At 38.9% G+C, this 26,010-nt stretch overlaps 1 protein-coding gene across 1 annotated transcript in view; it reads right to left on the reverse strand.

Annotated features, from left to right (window-relative positions):
- The window catches only part of LOC139139036 (neuronal acetylcholine receptor subunit alpha-10-like), a 48,722-nt gene extending 22,948 nt beyond the window's left edge, over positions 1-25,774 (reverse strand). The window contains exons 1-3 of the mRNA XM_070707734.1: positions 25,438-25,774; positions 15,632-15,771; positions 7,742-7,786 (exon numbers count right to left, since the gene is read on the reverse strand). Of these exons, the coding sequence (XP_070563835.1) occupies positions 7,742-7,786; positions 15,632-15,771; positions 25,438-25,504 (252 nt within the window). The 5' untranslated portion in view covers positions 25,505-25,774. The remainder of the gene's footprint in view (positions 1-7,741; positions 7,787-15,631; positions 15,772-25,437) is intronic.
- Between the last annotated feature and the right edge of the window lie 236 nt (positions 25,775-26,010).

A 26,010-nucleotide genomic window follows, 5' to 3' on the forward strand; every position in this document is an offset into this window, starting at 1 on the left:
CTTGGTTAATGCTTGACGCTGGCCAATTTGAACAAAATAGAAAATGAACATTGTTGATGAAATGCACGATAAAACACCACGTTATTTCAGATAAGCGTTACGATTACAGTTTCGTCGTGGCCGTCAAAGCATTCAACGCGACAGACCTGTAAATTATTGAGAGGCATGGCTAACCTGACCGTGGGTATTTCAAATGCGTGAAAGACGGCGACTGAACCGGCGGGATTGACGTCAGTGCAATTTATGAAACATCGACGGGGATTACGCGAGGAACACCATAGGCATTCAATTTATTGGGTAAGCGTCTCAGTGTTGTATGTGAACACATTTATGTTTGATGTACAACTTTTGAGAATTAATCAGACGACCGGTACTTTAGCCGGAAGGCTCGAACCTTTGCACAAGTGCGTATAAATTGTAGAAATGAGTAAAGAAGTGTCTAATGTTATCATAAAGTTATACTATAGGTCATTTTTTCGTCACATTGTTTTCTGCTGGCTACTGTTCGCAATTATGGCAGTCATAAGTGCACGAGTGTTCTGCTCATGTTTATCGAGGGACCACGTGACCGACGAGCGATTGCTTGAAACCTATTGAAATAAATTCCTCAATGAGTTTCTACGCGCGTGAATAGATATCAAATTACCATGGCATGGAGTCCCAGGTCGTCTGTCCGTCCTAGTTTTATTGAAGTACTTAATAGAATCCAATATCAAATGAAGTAATGATGAAATGAAAATTAAAGTTAAATATTTTTCTGCATGTCGTTCGGAGCATTCATGATTGTAATTTCTATGGTTAATACGTCTGTTCATTCCTCGTGCGCCATTGTACTTCGCAAATCAGCTGGTCCAGGTGTACGCGGGGTTTTAGAACCTTTGTCATATTCACCCTTATTTGAATAAGTAAACAAATATCAGTTAAATATCAGGTTTTCCACATGCGGGCCGACACTGCCTCTTGAAAACACGAGGCAGCATCACCTATTTTCCTGACCCGACATCAGTGTACGATAAAATTTGATAAAAAGACGGACCGAGCGAAACAGGTGCAGGTGGTACAATCGCTGCAATTAGGGCGGGAACGTACAAAGCATTCCTGGCTGCTTAATCGCCATGATACCCATTCGATATCGCACATCAGTTTACAGTCGGCGCACTGTAATGTTTAACCGGATCAATGCTTACTTGTGAACTTTTCGGCGTCTAATGCCTTTGTGATGAACACTGTGAGACATCAGCTTTAATAATCTATTCGGTGGAATAAGGTAAAACTTAGCAATTTGATGACCGCTGACATCAACTTTATACAAGGAGAAGCAATTCAATTGGGTACAGTACTGTAGTTTTAATACACGGGGCGTTTAAATAATGGCACTTCAGCCCTTCGCTCTCAACACTATTAAACAAACCATTATGTTTTCCGGTTGTAATAACTCATTAGAAACGGCCGTAAAACAGTATATTTTGCTGAACGCTTAGCGCATTCTTAATGAGTGAATTTACTCGCATTATCAAATGTCAGGCCCTCCTGGCAATTATTTGTGTCGTGGTGAAGAGTCTGCTTCAAATATCACTATTAGTCGAAAAATTGTCGCCATTGCATATTATGAGATTGTACACATAAAAACGAACGAGCTTAATTTAATAGTACATGTACACTCATTCTGAACACACAAGGATAGTCCTACTTCTCAAAAATTAATTTAATGTAAACGCCTCCGCTTAACGAGAAGTTTGATTGCCCTTTTACTTCCGTTCGTCTTTATAGTAAATGCCAAACTATCATGGAAAATGTTTGTTTAATGTTTCATTCCGCAAATATACTTTCATTTCTGATTCTGGTTGCGAGTGTGGACAATTTTCATTTTCCGACCGATTGCACCCTCGGCAAACCAATCGATTTTACTGCGCATGACTCTACGTCAACACATGCGCATTACTATTGCACGAGGGCACATCTTCGCGAAAAGTAAGTGAACAGGATGGGCCATTATTGCCACCGTTTCAAGGCCCTGTTAGCTCGTCAACTCTTGAATGTGGCAGAAGGACCTTGTCGGATATCGGCGTCTTTTATACCGCCAGACTATAACAATTCCCTCGACGGCATGGAAATGTCGTCCCTTTTTACACTGTCGTCGTCAATTACTACCATCTGGTCTCCCGACTTACAAAATAAAACCGAGACCCCTACTGTAATTTGATTTTCATGACAGGCCTTGCCCTCTTAAAACAACCTTGTGTTATCATAAAACACGGAATCGCGTACACTTTAGATTTATGCATTGGATTTTCCCCAAGATAATTGGACTACACACAATATTTAGCACGAGCGTTGTTTTGTTTTGAAAACCATTGATAAGCCCTCTGTTTTACGTTATCAAACGAAAACATGAAGCACATATAATAACACGGGAACGAGTACATAATACAGATAAAATAATAACAGGTAAAGGGTAGGATAATGTAATAAAGATAAAATAATGAGATAAAATGGCCGGAGGTTATGTTAAATTTGTCTTTATGGTTGTTATGATGGGCAACAAAATCAAAACATCACAGAAACAGACACAGAAAAACGTACATCAGAAAAATCAATAAAATTTTTCCTGTAATGTCCATATTTACACAACAGATTGCCATCAGTATAAATGTATACAGTGTCGAAGAAAGTTTAATCGATCAAGTGAACTTGTTAACGTTCATTAGAGCCGGCAACTCAGGCTAACTGACAAAATGGTGTGCAAACAGAATATTGCACGATCTGTACCCTAGAGAGAATTTCAATGAAACTCTGGACGATTATGTGTGTTGTTGTTGTTGGCTTAAGCTTACTGATCAAACAACAACAACAACAACAACAACAAACAAACAGATAAATAAAAAACAACACTAGAACCTTGATTCATTTCTGCTGGAGTAATACTGTGTTGAGATATCATGATAATTCATGAAAAACCTCAGAAAATATCCTCTTCAAGATGATTAGCAAAGTAAATTGTAAACGGTCCCTCCAATCAGAGCGCATTGTGTCAAGTTAAAGCAATAACACCATATGTAATCGATGACGGCGTTCATTTCAAAGGGTTATGATGTCATCAAATGTGACTACCGACACAATTAAACAGAAGTTAATTTACCCTTTAAATCAACTCATTACAGTACACAGCGAATAAAAGACTTGGTCTACGACGCTGTGTGAGGCGACAATTTTTTACCTCCAGGGATGTGGCCCCCAAGTCGTGTACATGTTGTTTATGCAGGCTAGGTGCGTTCGGATGCCGTAGCCGAGACTTTAAAAGTCAGTCCGTTCACTGTGACAGGTTCAAGTAGGATTTCAAGGAAGGACAAAAGCTCAGAGCCTTGCTGTCTAAGGTCAGCCCTTCAGACGTGAAATGAACGCATATGAGACCTTGCAGTCAAAATATGTTCTCCCTCTAGGGCGGCAAGATCACCAGAGTCTGCTTCTTAGCATTTCATTTGAGGCAGCTGGCGCCTTAAAATTGAAATACCTAAACTTTTGCCCAAACTTTCCTGAAGGAAACTTTCAACACCCTCTTTGAAAATCAAGAATTGGGTCACCGAGCCAAATTTGGTGCTAGAGAAACAAATTACCCAATATTTACCGACACTAGGTCGCCAACCCTGCATAACTCTGTGGGGAAAAGAATCGATTTTCATCGAAATAAGCAGGTGAAAATTTTACAAATGGTAAAAGTTTGAGAGTCCTAATGTCTGTCCTCGAGACGCTTTTACATCATACCAATCTTCTGATCACTCTGCTGAACTAAGTGTCTGTGTGTATTGATTCATTTAAATCATTGTTTTTGAAGTTAAAGAATGCAGTAACCTGAACACCCTAGGTAAGTATCGAATAAAAAAATATGAAGATCATGTGAAGACCAGTTCATTGTAAATCTACAACAAATGACAAATTCACCATGTCTCTGTTGACATCTGTTTTGATCTTGGCATGATTTGTTGATAGGGCGTGCTACAAGACGTTATTAGTCAACATTTAACAAATAAATAGCTGTTGATAAAAAGCGTCGGGAATACATTGCCTTAAATATTTATCATTTGTGTGCGCATTCCAGACACGAGATGTCTCTCCCGTTAATATGGGTCAAGAGATATAGGACTACGGGAATAGAATAGACAATTGGACGATGCGAATGTCCTGTATAGCTTCTTCTGTAAAGTGCAGATCTTGTACAAATCTAATTCTAACGCTTCACTTGCAGACCGATTTTCTATATTGCTTCACTGCAGGCGCTTCCCAAATTTTTGAGGTAAAATGCTCCTCGAGAACAGGTATTCGGACTCTGAAATGCATTATTTTTACAGTATCTCTCTGATTTACCGCCCTGTGACTTGATTTTTAAGCTCTTGGAGTAAATAAATTTTTCACCGTCTTATTTTTACGAAAATCGAAGATTGATTTAAAGAAGATTGATTGATTTAGTAAGTTAATAAGCAACTGTATCTTTTTCTTTCTTTTGTATTTGACGATTTGCATTGTGATCACAAAAGCATGTAATCTTCAGAGAGGTGTTTTTGGTTCCCGTTAATAAACCTTACTGTCTTTGAAAATGTCACTATTTCAAACATTGGCGATGGATTCAATCAGAGGTTTTGTATACTCGAGTGCTCCGGTCACATTTAACTTGCAAGTCGAAAACTCTTTAGTTATTAAAATCTGAGATGTACATTCATCGCCAATGTTTGAAATACGTTCTAGTGTCAAACTTGAGTAAATATTTTCACATGATTGAATTGGATATGATTTCAAACCATCTTCTCGATACACATGCTAAAACATACACCTGATGGAGCTTTACATGTAAGGCTGCGTTCACAAATAACGGTGGGTGTGGAGGGGGGGGGGGCGGAGGAATCACGATTGAAATCTTTTTTTTTCAGATCCCACCGACACCCTCAAAAATTTCAAGTTCCCCCTGTCTATATGATCCAAAATTGTCAAGTCCCCCACCAATCATCGTATATCCGCATATTTATTAGGGATGCACGCAAAGAAAAAATATTGGGCAGTTGTGCTCGCAGATGTCTACTACATGTCATTAGCACTTTATAGAGCAATATTCCTAAGGCAAGTTTTAAATTGATTCATTTTTCAACACATCAGCGGCCTTTTTGATTTACCAGTCAAAGCTGACTTGAGTTAATTCAACTCAATCTGGCAATACCAATGACACCTGCTGAAGAGCACAACAACATGACGATCATGAGAGAGTATGAAAATTGTGAATTCCTGGCTATATCAGATGCTACTTATAAGTTTTACAAAATTGAAAATACTGGAAGGTTAAATATTCCATCAAATAAATGTTTTAATCTCTGAAATTTGTGGTGTAATTATGGTAAATTTGTTTGGTCACACATTTATTATTTTAAATTAGAGTCTTTACTGTACGAAGTTTTACTTTTACGATGAGAATATGAAAATTCAAAAAATTAAGCATGGTGACCCTATCTTTTTTTTAAATATTTGAGTATTCTCATATGCCAGAATTCAAAACTCCCTGATAACTTTGAAGTCTCCTGGTCTTCCATGTGTTGCTTTCTGGCCTGATCTTGTGTACAAGTATGTTTCACTGTCATGAACGTCACATGACCCGAACTCTTCTTCAGCTGCTTCATAGTCAGAGATATATATCTGTCACTGCCGGTATGCAGTGACAGTGGCACTGACCTTAGGCAATAGCAGGGCAGTAGCTGTATTAACTCTGATAATTTTGACAGTAATTTTGTTCAGTTTATACAACTACATTGTTGCTCTACTTCCTACAGCGTGTAGAACTGTCCAGTATCCATCTTGCCAACACAGCCTGTGAATATGTAACCCGAATGGTATCATTGACAAATGAGTTTCACTCTGGACTCTAATTTAATGATCACCCAATATTCATATATACAGGCTTTGTCGACAAACTGTGTTGTGTGTTTCAGCCTGCTGTAGGGAGACAGCGAATCAACAGCTGCAGCTTCTGCCCAGATACTAGGCCTCTTGTTTGTTTTTTTACAAAACTGTGCAAGTTTTAGATTTTTTCGAGACAAAAGAAATAAAATGCCACAAATTGGTTCTGGATCTTGTTTAATTATTATTTACATTAGAACAATACGATTAAATTAAAATGTTATTAAATTTTCATTGAATATAATTACCAACCAAACCTTGAAATCGTAAAAAAAGGAACCAAACAATTTTCAGGTCCCCCTTTAGGCAGACCAAACCTTTCCAGTCCCCCACCACTACCCCCAAAATTTTCAGATTCCCCCTGAATTCCTCCAGCCCCAAAACAGGTTTTTGTCAACGCAGCCTAACATAGACCAGGTACACAATATCTGCATCCAATCCCATCCACCCAGTAAATACTTAGAAATTATAAATCTAATCGTATTGCAGAAAATCGATTTTGTAATAGTGTCGAATGGTTGTCTCGTGAATCTTTGTATGGAATGTATTTATAACACAAAGGACGCAAAGCGATAGACATTAGTATTGGTATCTTCTAATCGTATTAGATAGGCGCATACAAGTTGTGTAGCTCCGAAGGCTACGGAACTCTATCGGAATAGAACTTTATGGTAGTAAACGCCTCGAAGTGAAATACTTTAACTTTTGCCCAAACTTTCTTCCAACCAGTCCCTTACCAAATCACGAATAAAAATCAGGGATCACCGCGCAAAGTTTGGAACAGAGTAAAAATAACCTAACATTTGGAATTCAAAATGGCCGCCGCTCCGTGTTAACTTTATGATGAAAATAAAATTTTCGTTTTTTTGAAAAACTAAGAAGTAAAAGACTTTCTTACTCCAAGAGCTTTAAAATGAGCCCCAACAAGCGGTAGATCAGAAAATAATTGTCTAAATTTGACAGTCCGAATATCTGTCCCAGAGGCACATTATACTTTAATTGATTATACTATCCTGAATATAGCATTCCATTCAGGATAAAGTCGATAGGTTTAACACTCCGCATCTGGCGGGGAAAGTGACAAGCAAACGTCACTAAGAGACTATTGCTATATTGTGGAGGTAAAGTTTTGCTGCACGGCGGCTGCGACATATAGATTATCCGATACTTGTGTACGGGAACATACTGGTTCCTTTTGGTTATGCCTATATTAAACGTATACTGTCACCTGTTCCAATTTTGCCACAGTGTCTATGGAAAGAGAAAATCTAACCAATCACAGATTTTAAACGGATGGCCGCTTTTTAAAAAACAGCGCCCTCACATGGGCATTTTGAATACCAAGGAACGCCCTTTTGACCATATATGGGCATATTTAGATTACAGGTGACTGTATACCTTTAAGAGAAAGGGTATACCCTGACTTGGGAACAGGCTGTAGTGATTTGCATAAGGCAGCTAGAAGTGTCAAGGGATTTTCCTCTTGCAATTCGCTCCAACCTTGAAGGGAAGTGATAAAAGTCAACTTCCACTTGTGTTGCAAGTTGTAATCTCGGAAGAAGAATAATCTTCGAAATTATAACCGGGGCAATTGACAGCAAACGATGTTGATTTGTGAGGTAGAAATTTTTGTGACCTTCAAATTAGAGGTGATTTTATGTCCTTTAATAACTGGGGCGTACAAGCACTGACTTCAAGTTTATATGTCGAACAGAGGATAATTTGGGCGCCTTTCTGGCATTGGAAGTCGCCACAATGTGGCGTGCTACTGTAAAAAAGGTATTTGTTATAGCGTAGCACTCACCAATGTCAGCCAGGAATTCACTTTCAACGTCTGTTGCTTTTCATCCTGTTGCAAAAAAGAAAAAAATTGAAAAAAATCATCAAAGGCATGTAGGACTTCATGTCAAATATAGACGAATGTCTTCAATTTTATTGACGCGTCGCATCGATCACGCCAAAACGCGAATACATTTCTACATGATGCCGTCGCCAAGGTGATCAATTCATATCACAAACACATCCTGTCAAACTTAACGCCGAAATCGAATCTGACGCTCTATCCCGAAACACGGCTAATGTCTACCAACTGCGCTCTGCGGATCAGCCGGCTTATAGTTTCAAATTAACCTGCCAATTCAATTGTAAAAATCCTTAGCACATGCAACGCTGAAAAGTACGCCATCCAAATGTAGATGTTCGTTTCTTGTTGTCGTATACAAGTACGTCATTTCATTGAATTGAATCATATCTTTTACTTTCTGGCTCTTTTTTTAAGTGCTCCGCGCCGCAAAGGGGTAATCGATGAATTCCCTGAAGCAATTACGGCTGTGACCACAGATCACCAGGGACTCATTAAATGATAGCAGATAACTTATTTAGTGTGGACACTGAAGTCACAACAGAGGCCACAGAGATACTGTTGACAAGAAATCAGAAAACAAAAATATCAGATCACTTAGACCAACGTCACTACCGCTGCGTTTGGAGCAATAAAATACTCTAAACATTGCCGATTTATTTTGAAGATTGTATCTGATCTCAACAATTGATAAATTGTTCATCCGGCGTAATCATCTAAGACGTGACGTCCACAAACCTGAAAGGAGTAAACTTTCATAAAGATCATTTGAACTTTTAAGAAAGGCCTTTTAGATACAGGCACATGGATGGGTCATGTCGGCTTACAGTTTGAAATGACAATTGCGTTTATATGGAGTTGCTCGAATACGTTTCTTGATCATCGCAAATGTTCACCACTAAAAAGCTGAAATAGACCAACTATGACTTTTGAAGATTTTTGAGCCGAAAGGCATTTGTGTCGCATGGACTATATATTTAAAACGGTTCAATGTATGGAGAACGTAACTGCAGTAGTTAACCAGTCGCGTCGAATGGTGTATCGATTTCTTGCTCGTCCCCTCTGGGATCGACAAAACGTAACTTTCTCTCTCAAATCGAATAAACGACTGAAGCGACTACACCACACGTAAACACGTGAGCAAAAGCCCTCGTAGAAAGTTGAAATGAAATTGACGACCAGCTGTTACATCTGTTCAAACAAGTTCAGGATAACTGATGACCAGCCATTGCATCTGTTCAAACACGTTCAGTTCAACTGGGATTGGTGCTGCTCATGTCGAAAATGCATTTCACAGATGAGTTCTGTACACGTTCATTGACCGCAGAGATCAACAGCAATGTTATAAATCACTGTAGAAAGAGATTTCTGCAACTGTGTTCATGATGCATTCTAATTAACATGCAAGGCTGCATTATAAAAACTCATCAACAGAAGTAGACCGTTTTATTGTGAGAAGCGGGGTTTCTAACCGTCGTATGTCACCACCAGCTGGAACTTTTATTTTTCTTAAGAGGCGAGACGTAATCCTCTTGGAAGTTACCGCTTTGCGACAAAGGGATGATATATACATCATATGTCAGTCGCTGAAGTCTTAATGACAAAGCGTCGCAAACACGTCTTAATTATCTTTTTTACTTTATCAACGTTGTCCTTTCATGAAACATTCCTTTAAAATGATACTATCTGGAAAATGAGCGACGCCGCAGCGTTTACAGCCATTAGTCATATTGCACTGTCTGACGACGGGACATAAAAAATATCATCAAACGTTAATGACCGATATTGATATTGTTCAGGCAAAAATTAATGTTTGAAATTTCCGAGTCAGTTAACAGACACTCGAGACGCGCCGTTGTTTCTCTACAAGTCAGAAATACCATTCTTTCCTTCATCCGAAAACTTCTGAATTTCTAAAAAGCTGTAGTGACGTGTCTCGCCATGGATACCTTGATATTTCGATATTTGAAAAAGTTATCTTAAATTTTGCATCTCTTTAATCTTTGCTCAATTTCCAAGACCGTTTTTATCTTCAGTCTATATGACTTTGAATATCAGACTGGCCCTAGTCGCTTGGCTTGTCACGCCAGAGCAATTACTGTCCGGCCAAGGTGTTCAGTCCATGATCTAAGCACCGGCCTTGCACATAGCCTTTCAGTCTGCTGAGGTTCATTCCTTAAATTTATTCTGTTTCGATATTTATTTGCCCACAGACTTGGAGCAAGTCTAATTCAATATATATGTTCCTTTCCAGAAATGATCGAAGATGAGTTAAATCACGCGCAAAAAAGGGTTTCGTAAATGGTTTATTATCAATTAAACATCTTTGCTCCACTTTCCAGCAACAAATCAATCACAGGTGTGCCAAACTTCGCCTTTTAAAGAGAACAAAATCTTTAAGATATCGTATCTTGCATCTTTTTCGTTATTTGTAAAATTTCGATTTGATCAACCACTGGATGCTCCATGATTTCAATGGCGATAAGGAAAATCTGCAGGTCGTGCTCAGAAACCAAGAAATTGGGCAAGAAATTGTTTGTGGCTATCAGAAGCATTTCAATCAGCCCGGTACCTGAATCTTTAACCATCTCCGGGTAACACAAATTCTAAGTTGTAATTGGTTTTGCTCCAGAGTTCAAACAAGATCTCGATTAGGAAACTATTCGAGTCATTACTCACGCTATTGTCACGCAGCCTATACTATCATTGATTAGAAAAAAGGTAGCGGAGGTCAGATTGGAGCTTGACGCGGAGTTATGACTGTCTGGTCAGTTGATGGCATCAATACTTTCGGAAGCGCCATATTTGTGCCATTGTTTATCAAGTGAAGTTACAGCCAAGATTCTCGAAAGTTGAACTCTCCATTTATTGACACCATTTCGTCAATAATTGGCGCACTGAAGAAGATGTGTGACTTATTCTTTTGTTTTTCGTCTTCCAGGTTGATGTGATGCACCTAGGGCTGTCGGGAACCAAAGTGGTTCTTATTGACCATAAACCTAGGGAGTTCCAATGCACGAATCCCCAGTTAACCCATGAGTGAACCTGTAGAGAATATGATAAATGAAAATTCTTCGTTTCCGGAGATGGGATATCCTAATACACCATTAGCCTGGAATGCCCGAGGAAAACAAAACTCCTCTGTACAGTTCTCTTCATAAATGAACCTCCATACTGATTATTTGGCTTTGCGGCCGGATTAGCGCCATTATTTATAAACGTTTGTAGTTTCGAATTTGTATGAAAACTTTACGTACTAATTAAAATGTATGTGTATTTAGTATGTTTATCCAAAGTCCCTGTGGTTAATCTTTTCTTGTATTGTTTCTGTACTTATGTATCGCACGACCAGAGGCACAGAACTATGCAACATTGATAATGGTCATTAACATATAATTTGCATACGTAAATAACACTAATCAATACGCTTTGCATACATGAATACTACTGCGTGTCATTCATTAGACGGCATCGATGAAAACAATGATCAACAGACAATTATCAGAGTAGACTTGATTAAGTGGCCGCAGTGTCCATGAGTTAATGACGTGTACGTAGTATGTTTGCACCTTACCCCCAGAGTGTCTATGCTCGCACAGCGTGAAACATTTCAATGTAACATCGCATGGTCTACATCTGTACTGAGCTTCATCAAGTTAAGTGCAACTTTTACGCAACTCATTCTACGCAGGAAAAATGATAGCGTATACAAATTATCCTTCACTGTCGAGCCAATTAACATCCTATAGTTGCGCAACTCTTTAAAGAAAACGATGACGGCAATTCTTGATTATGGTAGCTTTACTGCTAAGTTGATTAAATATGCAAAGTAAAAATGAGTTGTCACGGCACCGTGATCGCAAATGGCCTTCAATACGGTATCTTTGCATAACAATATTTGCAGCAATTCTTATCAAAAATTGATACTGTCTCTCCGATCCATCGTTGTCTTAAGTGATTGATTGAGCACATTGGATCTTGCAAGTTGCACCCATTAATGTATTCAGCCTAAATATCATATAACAAGATTGCTTGACTAGTGCTCATGTATTGTAATACTGCATACAAATTATGAGTGTTCGAGATGCACATACATGAATATAATCGATAGAAATTACCGCTAAACTTTGGTGAATATGCAAACTAAAAATTCATTGACCACTCTGTGTCGATTTAACTATCTTTGTACAATTATTGCAGGCTGCAAATTCCATCAAAGTCGGTATATGTTTACATTATCATGTATCATTTTATCTGATATGATTAACCATACACTTACATTGCCCTAATTATGCAAACCAAATAATGCTCAGTCACTTCTAAACGCAGAAACGTTATATCAAATCCAGTCTGGATGAATTATTGATGTAAATTAGGTAGATTTCTTGAGTCCGTCTACCTAGATCTTTTCATTAACATGCCGCACACCAAATGGCAGGAATTTTGGTCGCGGGATGTTTCAGTTATCCGTGAAATAAACACCGGTCACGGACTCGAAGACAGACTCTCATACACAATGAAGACTCATGGCATAGGCCCATCAGAGAAGGGTGAAGACACACGGCACCATAAGCTTTTAAGTAATATTGACAAAATCACAAATTAATAAATATATAAAGCAAACGACACAAACGTGTTTTAAGAGCGTGCTGTTGTCCGTTCGGTTTCTTTGTTTTGAACTAGTCCATTACGTTTAATACCATTTGCATTTATTTTCCAGAACCCCGCATCAGCAAAATTACCACGTTTCAACAGTGCTATTTTTGACATCCCTTAGCCATAACTTTTTTCCGTTAACGTGCGGAGTACAACGAATTTCATGTCACACGTGTTCGAATTATTACTCGAATACCGTACTCTTGATGTCGAGTAAACCCACGTGTATTTTCCTTCAAAACCACGCATAGTAATATCACACCGTATCGATAGCTTGCGCTTTTGTAACCATCTGTGAATTATCTCCTTGGCGATGTCATAGTGATGACTAACAGTTTTCGAACCCCCTACGCCATACGTAATAACAATACTTGATCAATACAATTCATACAGCTTCAAAGGAGAAACCATAGTATCTCATGAAAGTGTCAACTTTGTTTGAGAGTAACCTCACCGCAGGACATTGTATACTGTTTAGTTAAATTTGATGACATATGACGGCGGCGGCCTTTTCTCTCATGTCTCTGCTGTTTTGTATTATTCGATGATTTGTCAACTGGTAAAGATGTCGTCTGCTTCTAAACCATTATAAACCCTTCAGCACGAAAATCAGAAAGGTCTTTGCAAACCAATTAATATCCTAATTTTAGTTTGATCGTATATGATTGGTTCACCATCTCCTACTTGCTAGTAATATCGTATCGGATTAAGGAAGAATGTGACTCGGGGACAGATATTTGGACTCTCAAACTTTTCAAATTCGTTTCTGATCTACCATTTGTGGGGGTTCATTTTGAAGTTCTTTGAATAAGAAAAACTTTCACTCTCTTAGGTTTTTGAAAATCGAATATTTTATTTTTCTGCATAGAGTTAACACAGGGATGGCGGCCATTTTGAATTTCAAATATCGGTAAATCTAGAGTAATTTATTCCTCCAGTACCAAAATTTGTACGGTGACCACCGATTTTTATTCTTGATTTTGAAAGTGAACGCTTAAATGATTCCTTGAGAAAAATTTGAGCAAAAATTTAAGTCTTTCTCTTTCAAGGCGCATATTACTTTAAAGGGACAATAGCTGTAATTTTTGTCAATTACATTTACTCGTTCTACACCAAAAGAACGCAGTTGAGCTCTCATCTCATGCAGCCTGAGAACTGCATTACCATTGTTGACAAGTGAATTCTGGCCCGGAGAATAATTCAGACGTAACGTTACATTGTAAATGTACAGGCGATGTGGGTGTCGTACAAGAACTATAAGTCGACATAGAAAACACAATAGTGACTCAAAATCACACAAAAAGTTACAGCTACTGGTTGTTTAAGGTAGATCGCGCCTCGGGAACAGATATTCGGACTCTCAAACTGTTACAATTCTTTTATGATCTACCACATTTGGGGGTTCATTTTGAAGCTCTTGAAGAAAGAAATACTTTCATCGGCTTACTTTTCCGAAAATCGAAAAATTATTTTTTTCTCAATAGAGTTAACACAGGGATGCGGCCATTTTGAATTTCAATTTGAATTTCTTGGGTAATTTATTTCCCTAATACTAAAATTTGCATGGTGATCCCTGATTTTTATTCTTGATTTTGAAAGAACGGTTGAAAGATTCCTTAAGGAAAGTTTGAGCAAAAGTTTAAGTCTTTCATTTTCGAGGCACATACTACCTTAAGTGGGCAATTTTCATTGCGGTTTCCGATCACAGTTTCTGTTTTCCTGACAACGCCGAACAAACATCACCTTACTTATACATACGTGTATACCGAAGCCGACGGAAAGCGATAAAATCGAGTCTGACAGACGAGGATTCCTATTTTAAACGACAAAAATCTAGATAGCCGAACAGCGGGGTTTCGGACGTTGATTAATGATATTCAAACCAATTTTCAAACTTTTCCGACGAAATAATCAATATCACCCGTTTTCGCTGATTGAATTTGGTGTGACTTGATTGGTCTGTATTGATTGATAATAGCGACATGTCACTTGTTGTGATCCTAACTGTGATGAAAGTGAGACCGATTCGCCAAAGCGCTTCGATACATTGATTGATATATTGATGTGAGGGCGTCAATAATAACACCATCCTGTGGAAATGCTGCGGTCAAATGACGGCGTCTGGGATTTTTGTCTGAGAATTGAAGTAGACTTTTAATCGTTTCGACTTTAAGATACAAATGCGCTGCACTTTACATCATCCCTATCGGGACGTTTGAAGTCGGCCCCGTACCACACAGTGACATGACAGCCGTTGTGTCAAAACTCTATGGTCACAGGATCCAAATAACAAGACATGGGGAGTGAGGGAGTGACGTGATTAAATTGTTCGTTGCATCACATATTGTAAGTTGACAACAAACGAAGGTTGCGCTTTGATTATTGCATGCTTCAAATGTGAGAATCGTTGTACGAATTAACGACGACCTAAGACCTAATGTCAGCCAGTTTAACAGCCATCCTCGTAAAAATAACGTGTTAATGTGCGATCTTTGCGTAATAGAAGTTGCCCTAAAGATGACTTCTCGTTTGGAAAATGGAACAGAAATGTTCGGGGCTCTAGACAGTTTCCAGGACCTCTAAGGCCCTACAGTTCTGTGCACAATAGTCAGAAGGTTTGAAGACACTCCAAGAAACGCTGTTAGGCTCTGCTAACTTAGAATGGGTCGCAACGAACTCTTCTCAGTCTTCTGTATCGTTCTCATTTTATCCAGAATGAAGAATCTAAGGTAACCATCATAAGAATCACAAGTTACTGTGCATTAAACGAATAAGCCGCCACGTCCAGGATTTGATCAGCACACCTTAAGGTTCTAGAGGCAAGAAAATAGAACTTACACTCCACTGAAGGACAGGCGTTTTTATCACCGCCATCAGTATTCAGTCAAAGGAAAGATGCTTTATACAGTTAAGTTGTGCAAGTGTGTCAAGATTTGCTTTTATTTGTTCGACATGGTTTGCGCAGAGAACAAGATTTCCTGCCATGATGAGAAAACATGGACACGTTCCCTCATTTGCGCTGAACATAAACATCCCTTTGAAGCATCTCTCCTCGAGACTCTCTCGCCAACAAGAGATACGCTTGCGCACGCGAAAGAGTTCGCGAAAGCGATGTCCTACAAACCAAATATTCATGGACAAAAGGGATATTAAGAGTCTCAAGCAGTCCAAACTCACCATTTCGAGAATCTTTGAGACAAAAAATCTCAAGGTAATCGTCGTCACCGTTGATTTATCTATTACAGGCCTTATTTCCGAAGAGTAGTTTGTGAAGAGGCGCTTCACCAGACGGTATTGATCGGAAGTTGACGAGGCACCTGTGTGACGTACAAGAGAATTAAAGGTATTAGAGCATATCTCAAGCACATGATCGACTCATTGAATTCAACAGTCTTCGATGAGTTTCGGCGCTGATGTGATAAATAAATAAATAAATAAATAGATAAATAAATAAATATACAACAAGAAACTCTATTTGACATTAAAAGCAAAAATGGTGACAAATTATTAACAGTTACACAGATATTTGCCCTTTAATACACGCACATGCATACATACATACATACATACATACATACATACATACATACATACATACATACATACATACATACATACATACATACATACATACATACATACATACATACATACATACATACATCATGCATGCATGCATGCATCATGCATGCATACATACATACATACATACATACATACATACATACATACATACATACATACATACATACATACATACATACATACATACATACATACAAACATATATACGTACATTGTAAATGTATGTAGAATGTAAATTGGCTTTAAGATGACGTAGTCTTAAAATATAAATCTCATAAAAGCGACAGTCACACACTCAATAATTTCTATGTTAAGTCTAGTCAAATTGCCCTCTGAGTTAGATTGACCATAATACTTGATGGTAGCGCATTGAGCACACACATCGTATGGCTGGTCATATCGATGACAGGTTGTCGTTGTGTACAATGCAAACGCTGCCCATTGTCTCTATCATCAAAGTGTCAGTGCTTTCCACCAAAACTTAAATCGAGTTTTAGGTATTTTCATCTGGTTTGTTGTCTTTTTGGTTTTTTCTTCTTCTTCTTTTTTTTTTTAGGGGGGGGGGGTTCCAGTACTTCGAACGAAACTTTAACGATTATCTAGCCATTCGGCAAACATCTCAAGTTATAGTGACATTAAGTCCATTCGTGTACTGTTCACAAGACATTGCACATGGCACTGGCACTTATTCTCAAGATGGGGTTGACGCACTGTTTTAGTTGTGTAAGACACGTGAATAAGCAATTAATTACTGTTTCTCGATAGACATCAAGTACGTGTTTTCCGAGCGACGTCCGTAATGAGAAGTTGATTTTCGTATCGCGACTTTCGGTGTCCGAGGAGACCGAATTGCCACGCACCGTTTCATCGATGGGTCGCCAGCACTTTTTCTAATCAAAATTCATAATGATTGTAAGATTCGCTCTGTGACGCGCTGTTATATTTAATGATCGTGTGCGCATTGACATCTTATGTAGGTGCAGATCTAAAAAAATTGAGGCGCCAAGATGAGTCCCCTATATCTATGTGTGTTAAGAGAAGACAGTAACCATAGCAACATTTTCATATCTACAGCTGGATGAAGAGCAATAGTAAACACTTGACTATCTGATTCACGCTAAAATGCTAAAGACACTTTTCATGTCTAGCAGCGCTGTATGTTATTCAAATAAAGCTAAGTATCTACGCTTTGCAAGCCGAAAGCGGATTTGGGAATGGACAAACTGCTTCATGTCCGAAGTAAGGGAGCATTTAGAGACCTATTCTAGAGAAATCACGGTGGATCCACATAGGAGGATGATTTCCCTAAACGAGCGTACCGAACGAGTTCAATCGGCGACCGATGTTAATTGAATATTTTGTAGCTGCGATCAACTCTAAACTTTTAACCGACGACGGGGCACACTCGGTGTCGGTGCGGATCACACGGTCAATTCCGGACTTCAACACATTTGACCTTGAAGGTGTCGACACCCAATTAATCAATTCTAAATTGGACATCGGTAAAGCTCACACCAAACACCCATAATTCAATTTTTGCTTAACAACGTACTTCCCCTCAGTGGTTTATTTGCTTTTGACAGCCATGACTCAATTTCAATAAACTACATACAACACACAGGCTCCACAGTCTATGGTTAAACCGTATTCATCAGAAAACGCTCAACACAAATATATAGTATTTTCCTACTAAATATGTATTTTGGTTCACTATTTTTCATAATAATGTATATTTTAGTGCAGTATATATTCGCATTAGTCCAATAGAAAATGGCTATGTTTCCGGTAACTCGACCTATAGGTAAACCCACAAACCCTAGACATTGTTTTCGCATTTTCAAAGAAAAATTGGGAATATTCTCTAAACTGCACCGTATTTTATAGGTCAGCCGCCAAAACGAAAATTAAAAAAATCCTCCTGTCTACCTACCAAATTTTTCGGAGACAGGTTTTCGGAAACACAAACGTTTTTATTTTGCCTTGAACTTGAAGTAAATGTATGCGAAAAGGAAGCAAATTGTCGGATGACACAAGTAAACGTATTGCTATGCAACTTTGGATGATGCATCTTCCGTATTTTTATTACCCCCTCCCCTTTCGCTAATAAGCTGCCGAAGGTAAGATTTCGGCTTGGCTTGAGTTCATTACCGGGAGGGAAAAATAAACACGGCCTTCGATTTAACTAACCTGACATTTGCAAATAACCCTTTGAAGAAAATCAAAAGGTTTCTATTAGAGTCTAAATCGCCAGCACATTATTGCATTACATCGTCTGGTCTTTTTGTAGGTGTTTCACATTGATAATATTGAATTCTATCCAATTACTATCCCAAGATGCATCGCGATAGAAAATGAGTAAGGAAACACACTAGAGCGCACAAAACGACGAATTTATAACTTATACTGTTAGTACATTGGAGCTTGTAAATGAATGTTATCCCAACTAGTGATGTCATCTTTGAGACACCCGGCAGGGTAAAGGACATAGGCTAAAACATACATTTTATGATGAATTTGAAGGTTTTTATCAGGAAAAGACTCAATGGCAGACAAAATGTAGCCTTTCTTGTGACATATATAGTTCGTGAAAAAATTTAACGGCATTTTAATCTGGGGTCATTATGTCCAGGTGGCGCGCTACTGTTGTGGTTTAGTTAAGTATTAAGAGTCGGGTCCTTCATTTGATTTATATACACTACGGAGAGCAAATGTAATATGCGGGTATTTACATCAGCGCCGCTCGGAAGCGCTAGACATAACCTTTGACCCGAAGCGTGAGGGAGAGAAACTGCTCAGATTTGGCCCAGCGCGTAGAATGCAGTCTGTTGTCTGTTTTCCTCGATCACGCTCGTCATTGAAATCTCGCTACTTACGTCACTCCGAAAACGTGATATTTGTAACATATCTTCAGGTGATAAGACGTAAGAAATTTACAAGAAATGCATAAAAAAATAAACATAAGTAATTAAATTGTATGTGCAGTTCAAAACCTTATGCACTGCGGGATTTTTGGACCGGCAAAAATCAAGGCAGTCATCTAAAATTGGAAGCTGCAGAGTGGAGTCGTCATGGGACTTCGTTCAATTGATTTGCAAAAAAGTCCACTCAGTGAAAATTCCCTATTGCAGAGTACGAGAAACAATCATTCTGGGAAATTAAGGCGATTTTCCTTATGTTTTCGTATGCTGAAGTCATTTCATTATCTGTAGTCTTCTTATCATCTTACTTCAGCAAGTCGAACGGTTGCATGGGTCTAAAATTGTGTCGGCAGTGGGGAAACGATGAATTTCTGGCGTGTTGTTGCTGGTTGCAAGATTTCTCATGCATGTCTTTGTTACCTGAAGGTGGAGTGCGCGCCTCGGGATTGGACTTTCAAACTTTTACAATACCTTGTCAGTCTACTACTTGCGGGGTCTCATTTTGAAGCTCATGGAGTAAATGAATTTTTCACCGGCTTAATTTTTGTTAAAATTTCATTCTCCCCATAAATTAACACAGGTGTGGCGGCCATTTTGAATTTTCATGTGTCGGTAAACATCGGGTAATTTGTTTCTTTAGCACCAAATTTTGCATGGTGACCCCTATATTATTTGGATTCTTAATATCGAAGGATGTATTTTAAAGTTTCATCGAGAAAAGTTTGCATGGGCTGAAGTTTAAGTCTTCCAATTCGTTAAGGCGCGAACTACCTTAATGAAGGGTCCGGTAGACTGTCAGACCAATGTGGGCACTGTGTAATTTTGTAAACGATGCAGCATATATTGTAATCTATGTGTTCACATGTTGAATCACTCTGCGTTTGGCCGTTAAATTAATTGATGGCGCTAAGTTAGTGAACCAAGCAAAGAAACTGAATGTATATGACGCTACCCGTAGTCTTGCGATGAAACTTTGGAGCAAAGATGGCAGACCACACAGACAACCTAAAGGCGGCCATATAAATGGAAGGTGACCATGGTCTCAACAAGAAACAACAAAACTGCTTTCACGGTGAGTAGCTTTCACCCTGTTTTCAGGGCATCGTTAGATCCAACTCGAGAACGAAAGAACAGGTGCCACTACATAATCTTGAAAGTGCTAAGTATATATATATATATATATATATATATATATATATATATGTACGTTATCGTTGAAAATTGAATTTACAGACTTAAAATGGTTTCAAATAAAGCAGGTTTTGATGCTAAGCCAAATACCGCCCTTCTCAGTATAATAACACAAAAGTATGACAAAGCCATTAAAAGTTACTGTAGCAATATAATGACGCAGGGGTTCATAATATTTTTATGGTCTTCTAAAGAGGCAGGAGTAATTTTTCATATTGACTTCACTGACGTTGACAGACACTGAAGCAGACTTTGCCAGCCCACCCGACCACAGTAACTGAACGCTCCCTTAAAGTGCTATAGAATCCAAAACTTCCAAAACGTTTGCCTATTTAAGTATGCTGCAATCAATCTTTTATTATGCAACGTCAATTTTCTCATGCTCGATACGGTTTTCGCCATTCAAATGACTAACTTTGCCGAGAATAGAAAATTCCATCACACCCCTGCATTAGTTTGAACGAGGAATATTAATACGCTTACTCTGAAATGTTCATTCATTTGAACAGAAAAGAAAGAGTGGCAGCCAAGAACAGACAAGGAGGCAGACAGACAGACAGACAGACCACGGTTACTCTGTGTAGAGTAACCGTGGACAGGCAGACAACGTCATACTTGGATAGAGATTGACGGGAACACACAAGAATGTATCGTTTATGTTTGGCACCTTGGATACTCGTCATAGTTTTCTTTCCCCCAATTAATTAGAACGTCTTCCAATAACTCGTAAAATAAATACAATGTTCTGCTTTGGTCGCAAACGTTAATGTTGCATTGAAGTGTTTGGTAAAACCGATGCAGGTACTTGTGACTGATTTTAAGACATCAACGTTGGCGAATCATCCACGTTTGGCACGACTTTCTAGAGGCTTTCCCGATATTTAACGTCGGTTATCCGTTTATCGACAAGCTTAGTTGTTCAGTCATTGTGTCTATTGTAGCCATTTGCTCGGCGATTTTCTCCGTCGTGAGATAACAGCAAATTAGTTTGACTTAATGCCAGTTTATGTCGAACAGTAACCCGACACTTTGGACTGACCGACTTTGTACTTATTTCGCAATGTTATGGGTAATAAATTGGCAATGACGGCGCTATAGGGCATTATTGACACTGTACGCCTGATCTTGGCTATCCAAATCTTTGTTGTTTCGTATTTTTGGAAATCGTAAGTCCAAAAAAGTCGATATAGATACGTCCGCTGTGTTTTTAGTTTCCCGTTTCGCCAAAGTTACACGCTCTGTTTGGTATGTAGGAATCACACGAACTCGACAGGTCTGGATTCACGATGGACGCATTTAACAAACCGCTGATTGATTTAACTTGACAGCGACCCATCAAATAGTTGTGTTATCAATTATGCATCGCGGCGGGAACACTCGCCGCGTTGAATTATCGCCTTTGATGGCTACACCGGATTTTGCATGGCATCGCTGCATGTTCCACTCGGAATCTACAGACTTAAAATAGCCCAGGTAATAACCGATGGTGCCTCCTTGCGTACGACGAGAAGTGTTTACGTACTGAATCACCGCTCCCCATCCAACAGCCCTGAGAAAACAGCTGTAATCCCCTTTTACTGGAGCACTGCTTCATGGCGTAAGCCACCGATAAGCCTTTCCACCTGAGCCATACCGCGCGGCTTTGCAGCGACACCCAGTCGTGACCCTTGACTTGCGTGCAGATATTTACCGAGAAAAGTGCGACAACTCAGTATCGAAAACTGAAATGTGTGTGACACACGAAGACTATGTAACACAGCACAGGTGATAACTCCACTAGGCACTATTATAGTACATTTTAAACCACGTCACGCGCAATACAGTGTATACTTTGTCCACTTCGTAATCGAAAATGATAGTATGTATGTTTTATGCCCATACGTGTCACACACCGGTAATTATTCAAAGCTTTCGTCGCTATAGGCCGACTTTTATTAAGTCTCGGTTGCTACGATTAATAATTGATATCAGTTTTGAAACAGCAATAATAAACATCTGATTGAAAAAGTGTTGTCTATCATTTCCATTTAAGTTCTAGTTTATTGAAGATACGAAGCAATTAAAGAAAATCAACAGAAAAGATGTAAACTTAAACGTTTATCACTGACAGACGATATTGAAAGGTATTCTTTCCACATATGATATATATCCATAAGAGTACTTAATGTAGGCCAGGACTCTATATTTTAATTTGTACAAACATGGCAAACAAGATGAAATGGTGACACTATGAACTCGTCTGTAAGCATATCTCAATGACCCTGACCACTTTGCTTGAAGTAGAGGGAGTTAGTCGCAATTGAACCAAGTGAGCCATTGCATCTATAAGTATTTGGTCTTCTCTGCGCTGAAATTGTTGTCACGTCGTGGATGAGGAAATTTGCAGCAACACGGCCAACTCCTTCGAGTCAAAGTTGAAACCACGGGTGGAAAGTTTACTGCAGTGGAACGCCTAGCATGATTCCAAAGAAGAAGAAAAAAACATTCGACTTTATGGGTGCCGAGACTTCGAAGATTTGCACTTCTTGCCATTTTACCGACAATCACCGTTCGACGATGGCGTTTCAACGATAATTTCGTCTCATCAACACCCATATAGGTGTGAGTCGCGAGCGCCGTCTCACCGAGTAAAAACCGCAAATAAATTTCTGAGTAAATTAACAGTTGTTCACCGGTCTCCCACTTGTTCAGACGCACACAGGCGGAAACTGCCGTAGACGTGTTCTGAATAGCCCCGGTTAATAATGCGGCGCAAAGAAGTAATATTCCGTGTTCGTTGATATGAATTGCCACTTCTCTCACAAAAGTACCGGACAGTCGCGAGCTCCCGATGGAATTCCGAGAAATGGGTTCAACATCACTCGGCAATCACGGAAAACACATAGACGTTCGGTTAGATTGATGCTATTTTTTTCCCTTTAAAGGGATGTTATGGAGAACACGTCATTTGAATGACAAATGTGAAATGTAAATCACACCGTGTTTGCTATCAATGAAAATAAATAGCGAAGGTCAAATTACAATAGACGATATAAAGAGTGTGTATATTAGAAAGAGGAATGTAGTTTCGCATTTGCTTGTCTGTTTGAGAATCTTTGAAGACTCAGAACCAAATGAATTCAAGATACACATCTAGCAAGATACAATATCAGCAACGTGCGCTGGCCATGCGTTTTGCCTATATTGGAATATACTTATTAGTTTAATGACTGTGTGAAAGATCAATTAGCTTAGTGGTCAAATTATAATCCCGTTGCGTCCTTGAAAAGCGATAGGGCTCCAGTTATTGTGAAATTAAAAAATTATGATCCCACTTAAAACATTATTGCATTCTTTGAGTCCAACGAGAAACGTTTCATTGGAAGATCTTTTTCTTCGTTTGAACTTTGTGCTGATTTTTTTATGTCCCTTTTTAATTAATAGTAAATACATATCATACATATCAGTTTATCGACATTTAAGAGTTCTTTATTTACTAAACGTAATTGATTGATTAATTGATTGAAAAGTCGCGGAATTTTGAGTTAGTAATTGGTGTCATCGCACTGCGTATCTAAGATCACGGAGAAAGTAGTTCTACCCACGGGTAATTTCCTGACGTCCGAAGGCTTGGCTCATTTTCATATTTATTCATTTTCATCTGCCTGGTGTACATTATCCTATAAAACTACATCTACCTTTGTTCTCAGGTACCGTCGGATAAATTTTGCCCAAAGTGTGTCGCTAGCCATAGAATGAATCCGCGAAGATTTACGATATTAAGATATTTCATTGCAGATATTTTAAGTTATTTTGTTAAAAGTTAAAGCAATGGCGATCTGATGCCTCGAGAGTTAACATTTAATCTTAGCGGGAAAAAGTTGTCATGTCGCCAGTACTCTAAAGTTTTGAATCTACTGATCATTGTCTGATAAAACTAATCAAAGACAACAAAAACAACGACAATGAACAGCGAACTCGGTCACATGAACGAGAAAAAATACGAGCAAACAAAACGACGGAGATATGGAAAGGTAGAATAATATACAACTCATATATATATACATCAACTACACTGGTATATTCGAGTTGTTTTCAAACAGCTCGATTAATAAAATATATGTTCGTTCAAAACAAGACGAATGAGAGGGTGCTGAAACCGCGTGCCTTTTGTGAAAATCATCACGTATTTAGCAGACCATTCGTATCTTATGTCTTCGACCGTGTACTGCGCCGAAACTAAATAGATATTCACGTTTATTCCGGGAAGTGTATGGTCCGTGTTCACCGGAGACAGCCTTTGATGCGCTGATTTAAGACTAACTTTCATCGGATCACAGAATATTGCACTGAAGATTCAATTACTTATTTTCCTAGCTCTCTTTTCTACACCAACATCGTAATTTTGACCCGTTTCCCGAGCTAACAAAGCTAAGATGTTGTGGTACCATGAGGGAACTGTTGAATGATAAATACTGCCAGCCATTAACAATGATTGCTCTGCTGGTCTTGTGTTTGTGGATTTAACTTATTATCTCTGGCAGGTGTTTCTCTCTGCCATTTCAAAAGTGGTTGGATTTTACTCTAAACAAATTGTAGTGAATCCTCAGGACTTATTGATTTGGGGGCACAGTAATTAGACAGTGGAATGTGAGGAGTAGATACTAAAGGTAGGTTTTAAGCAGGCATTACTGATACTCAATGCAGTCGCATTGTTTATGGTAGGAAACAGAGTAGCGACCTCAAAGACCAGAACACGAGTCAATTACCGACACGCAACCAAATGATGAACCATTTTCCTACGATGGATGTGATAGACAGATGTAAAATATCCTCCTTTTGACGTCAGCCGGAAGACTTCATACATCTTAAAGTGGTGAGTAATATCTCCATTTCTCAATAAACTCCGTGAGTGTAATTTGCATGTCATAGGTTACTGGTAATAGACGCTGTAGCAGGTGAGGTACGCATGACACAACCGACTGGTACGTAATAATCCACGGGACGAGTCGTATATGCGCTGTTCGTTCGAATCGAGCTGAGATGACTAAATCGCGCAGTGATCCCATGGCGTAATTCTTACCACATCCTATCCTCCAGCATGCTCGCGAATTTTAACATTTAAGAAAACAGACAAAGATCACCGGCCTGACACAATTCCCCTATTCTAAATAACTTCATGACGAAGATTGGTAATGTTTGCTTTACGAACGTCGCAATGACAAAAAGTATGCATTCATAGATAAATAGTACAAAAATACACGGAAACCTTAGCTATAATGATGGACAAATTAAGCAAATAAAACCCACCTTTGAAAAAAGCACCGAGAAAAATAACTAGCACGAAAAACAACGGATATAAATGCAATGACCACATTCCTTGGAATTTGTACGACGAACTTCCGTTGATCACTTTCAAACTGCAATCCGGTCTGGGTTTCAATATGTTTTTGTTCCTGTCTCGTTGAGTCTTGAAACCACTCACAATCCGTTTGGAGACATTTCTGCTTACATATCGCTTTATCGGTCGAGGGCTTTAGAGTCACCGTGGACACATGGACTGAAGCGTGAACCGTCGCTTTGTCGTCCGTGGCGAGTACACACGAGTAAGCTGGATGCTCCAGACAAAATTTGTGGCAGATGTCGTGATGTTCGTCGGACCCCCTAGGCGAATGTAAAAAAACCGTTCACAGCTGGGCGTGCTTCTTGCGGGTAATAATATCAGAATTGATAAAACTGATGTCAACACATCGATACTGCCCTCTCCATTTGAGATTTTCAGACTGCTCCGGGAGTACGATGCAATCACTCCGCCAGCCAACTTCGTCAGCTTTGGATGCATTTCGCGTCGACCAACGGATATTTTTACCCAGCTAATTACAA

Source organism: Ptychodera flava, chromosome 8, assembly GCF_041260155.1.
Source record: "Ptychodera flava strain L36383 chromosome 8, AS_Pfla_20210202, whole genome shotgun sequence".
Classification (NCBI taxonomy): domain Eukaryota; kingdom Metazoa; phylum Hemichordata; class Enteropneusta; family Ptychoderidae; genus Ptychodera; species Ptychodera flava.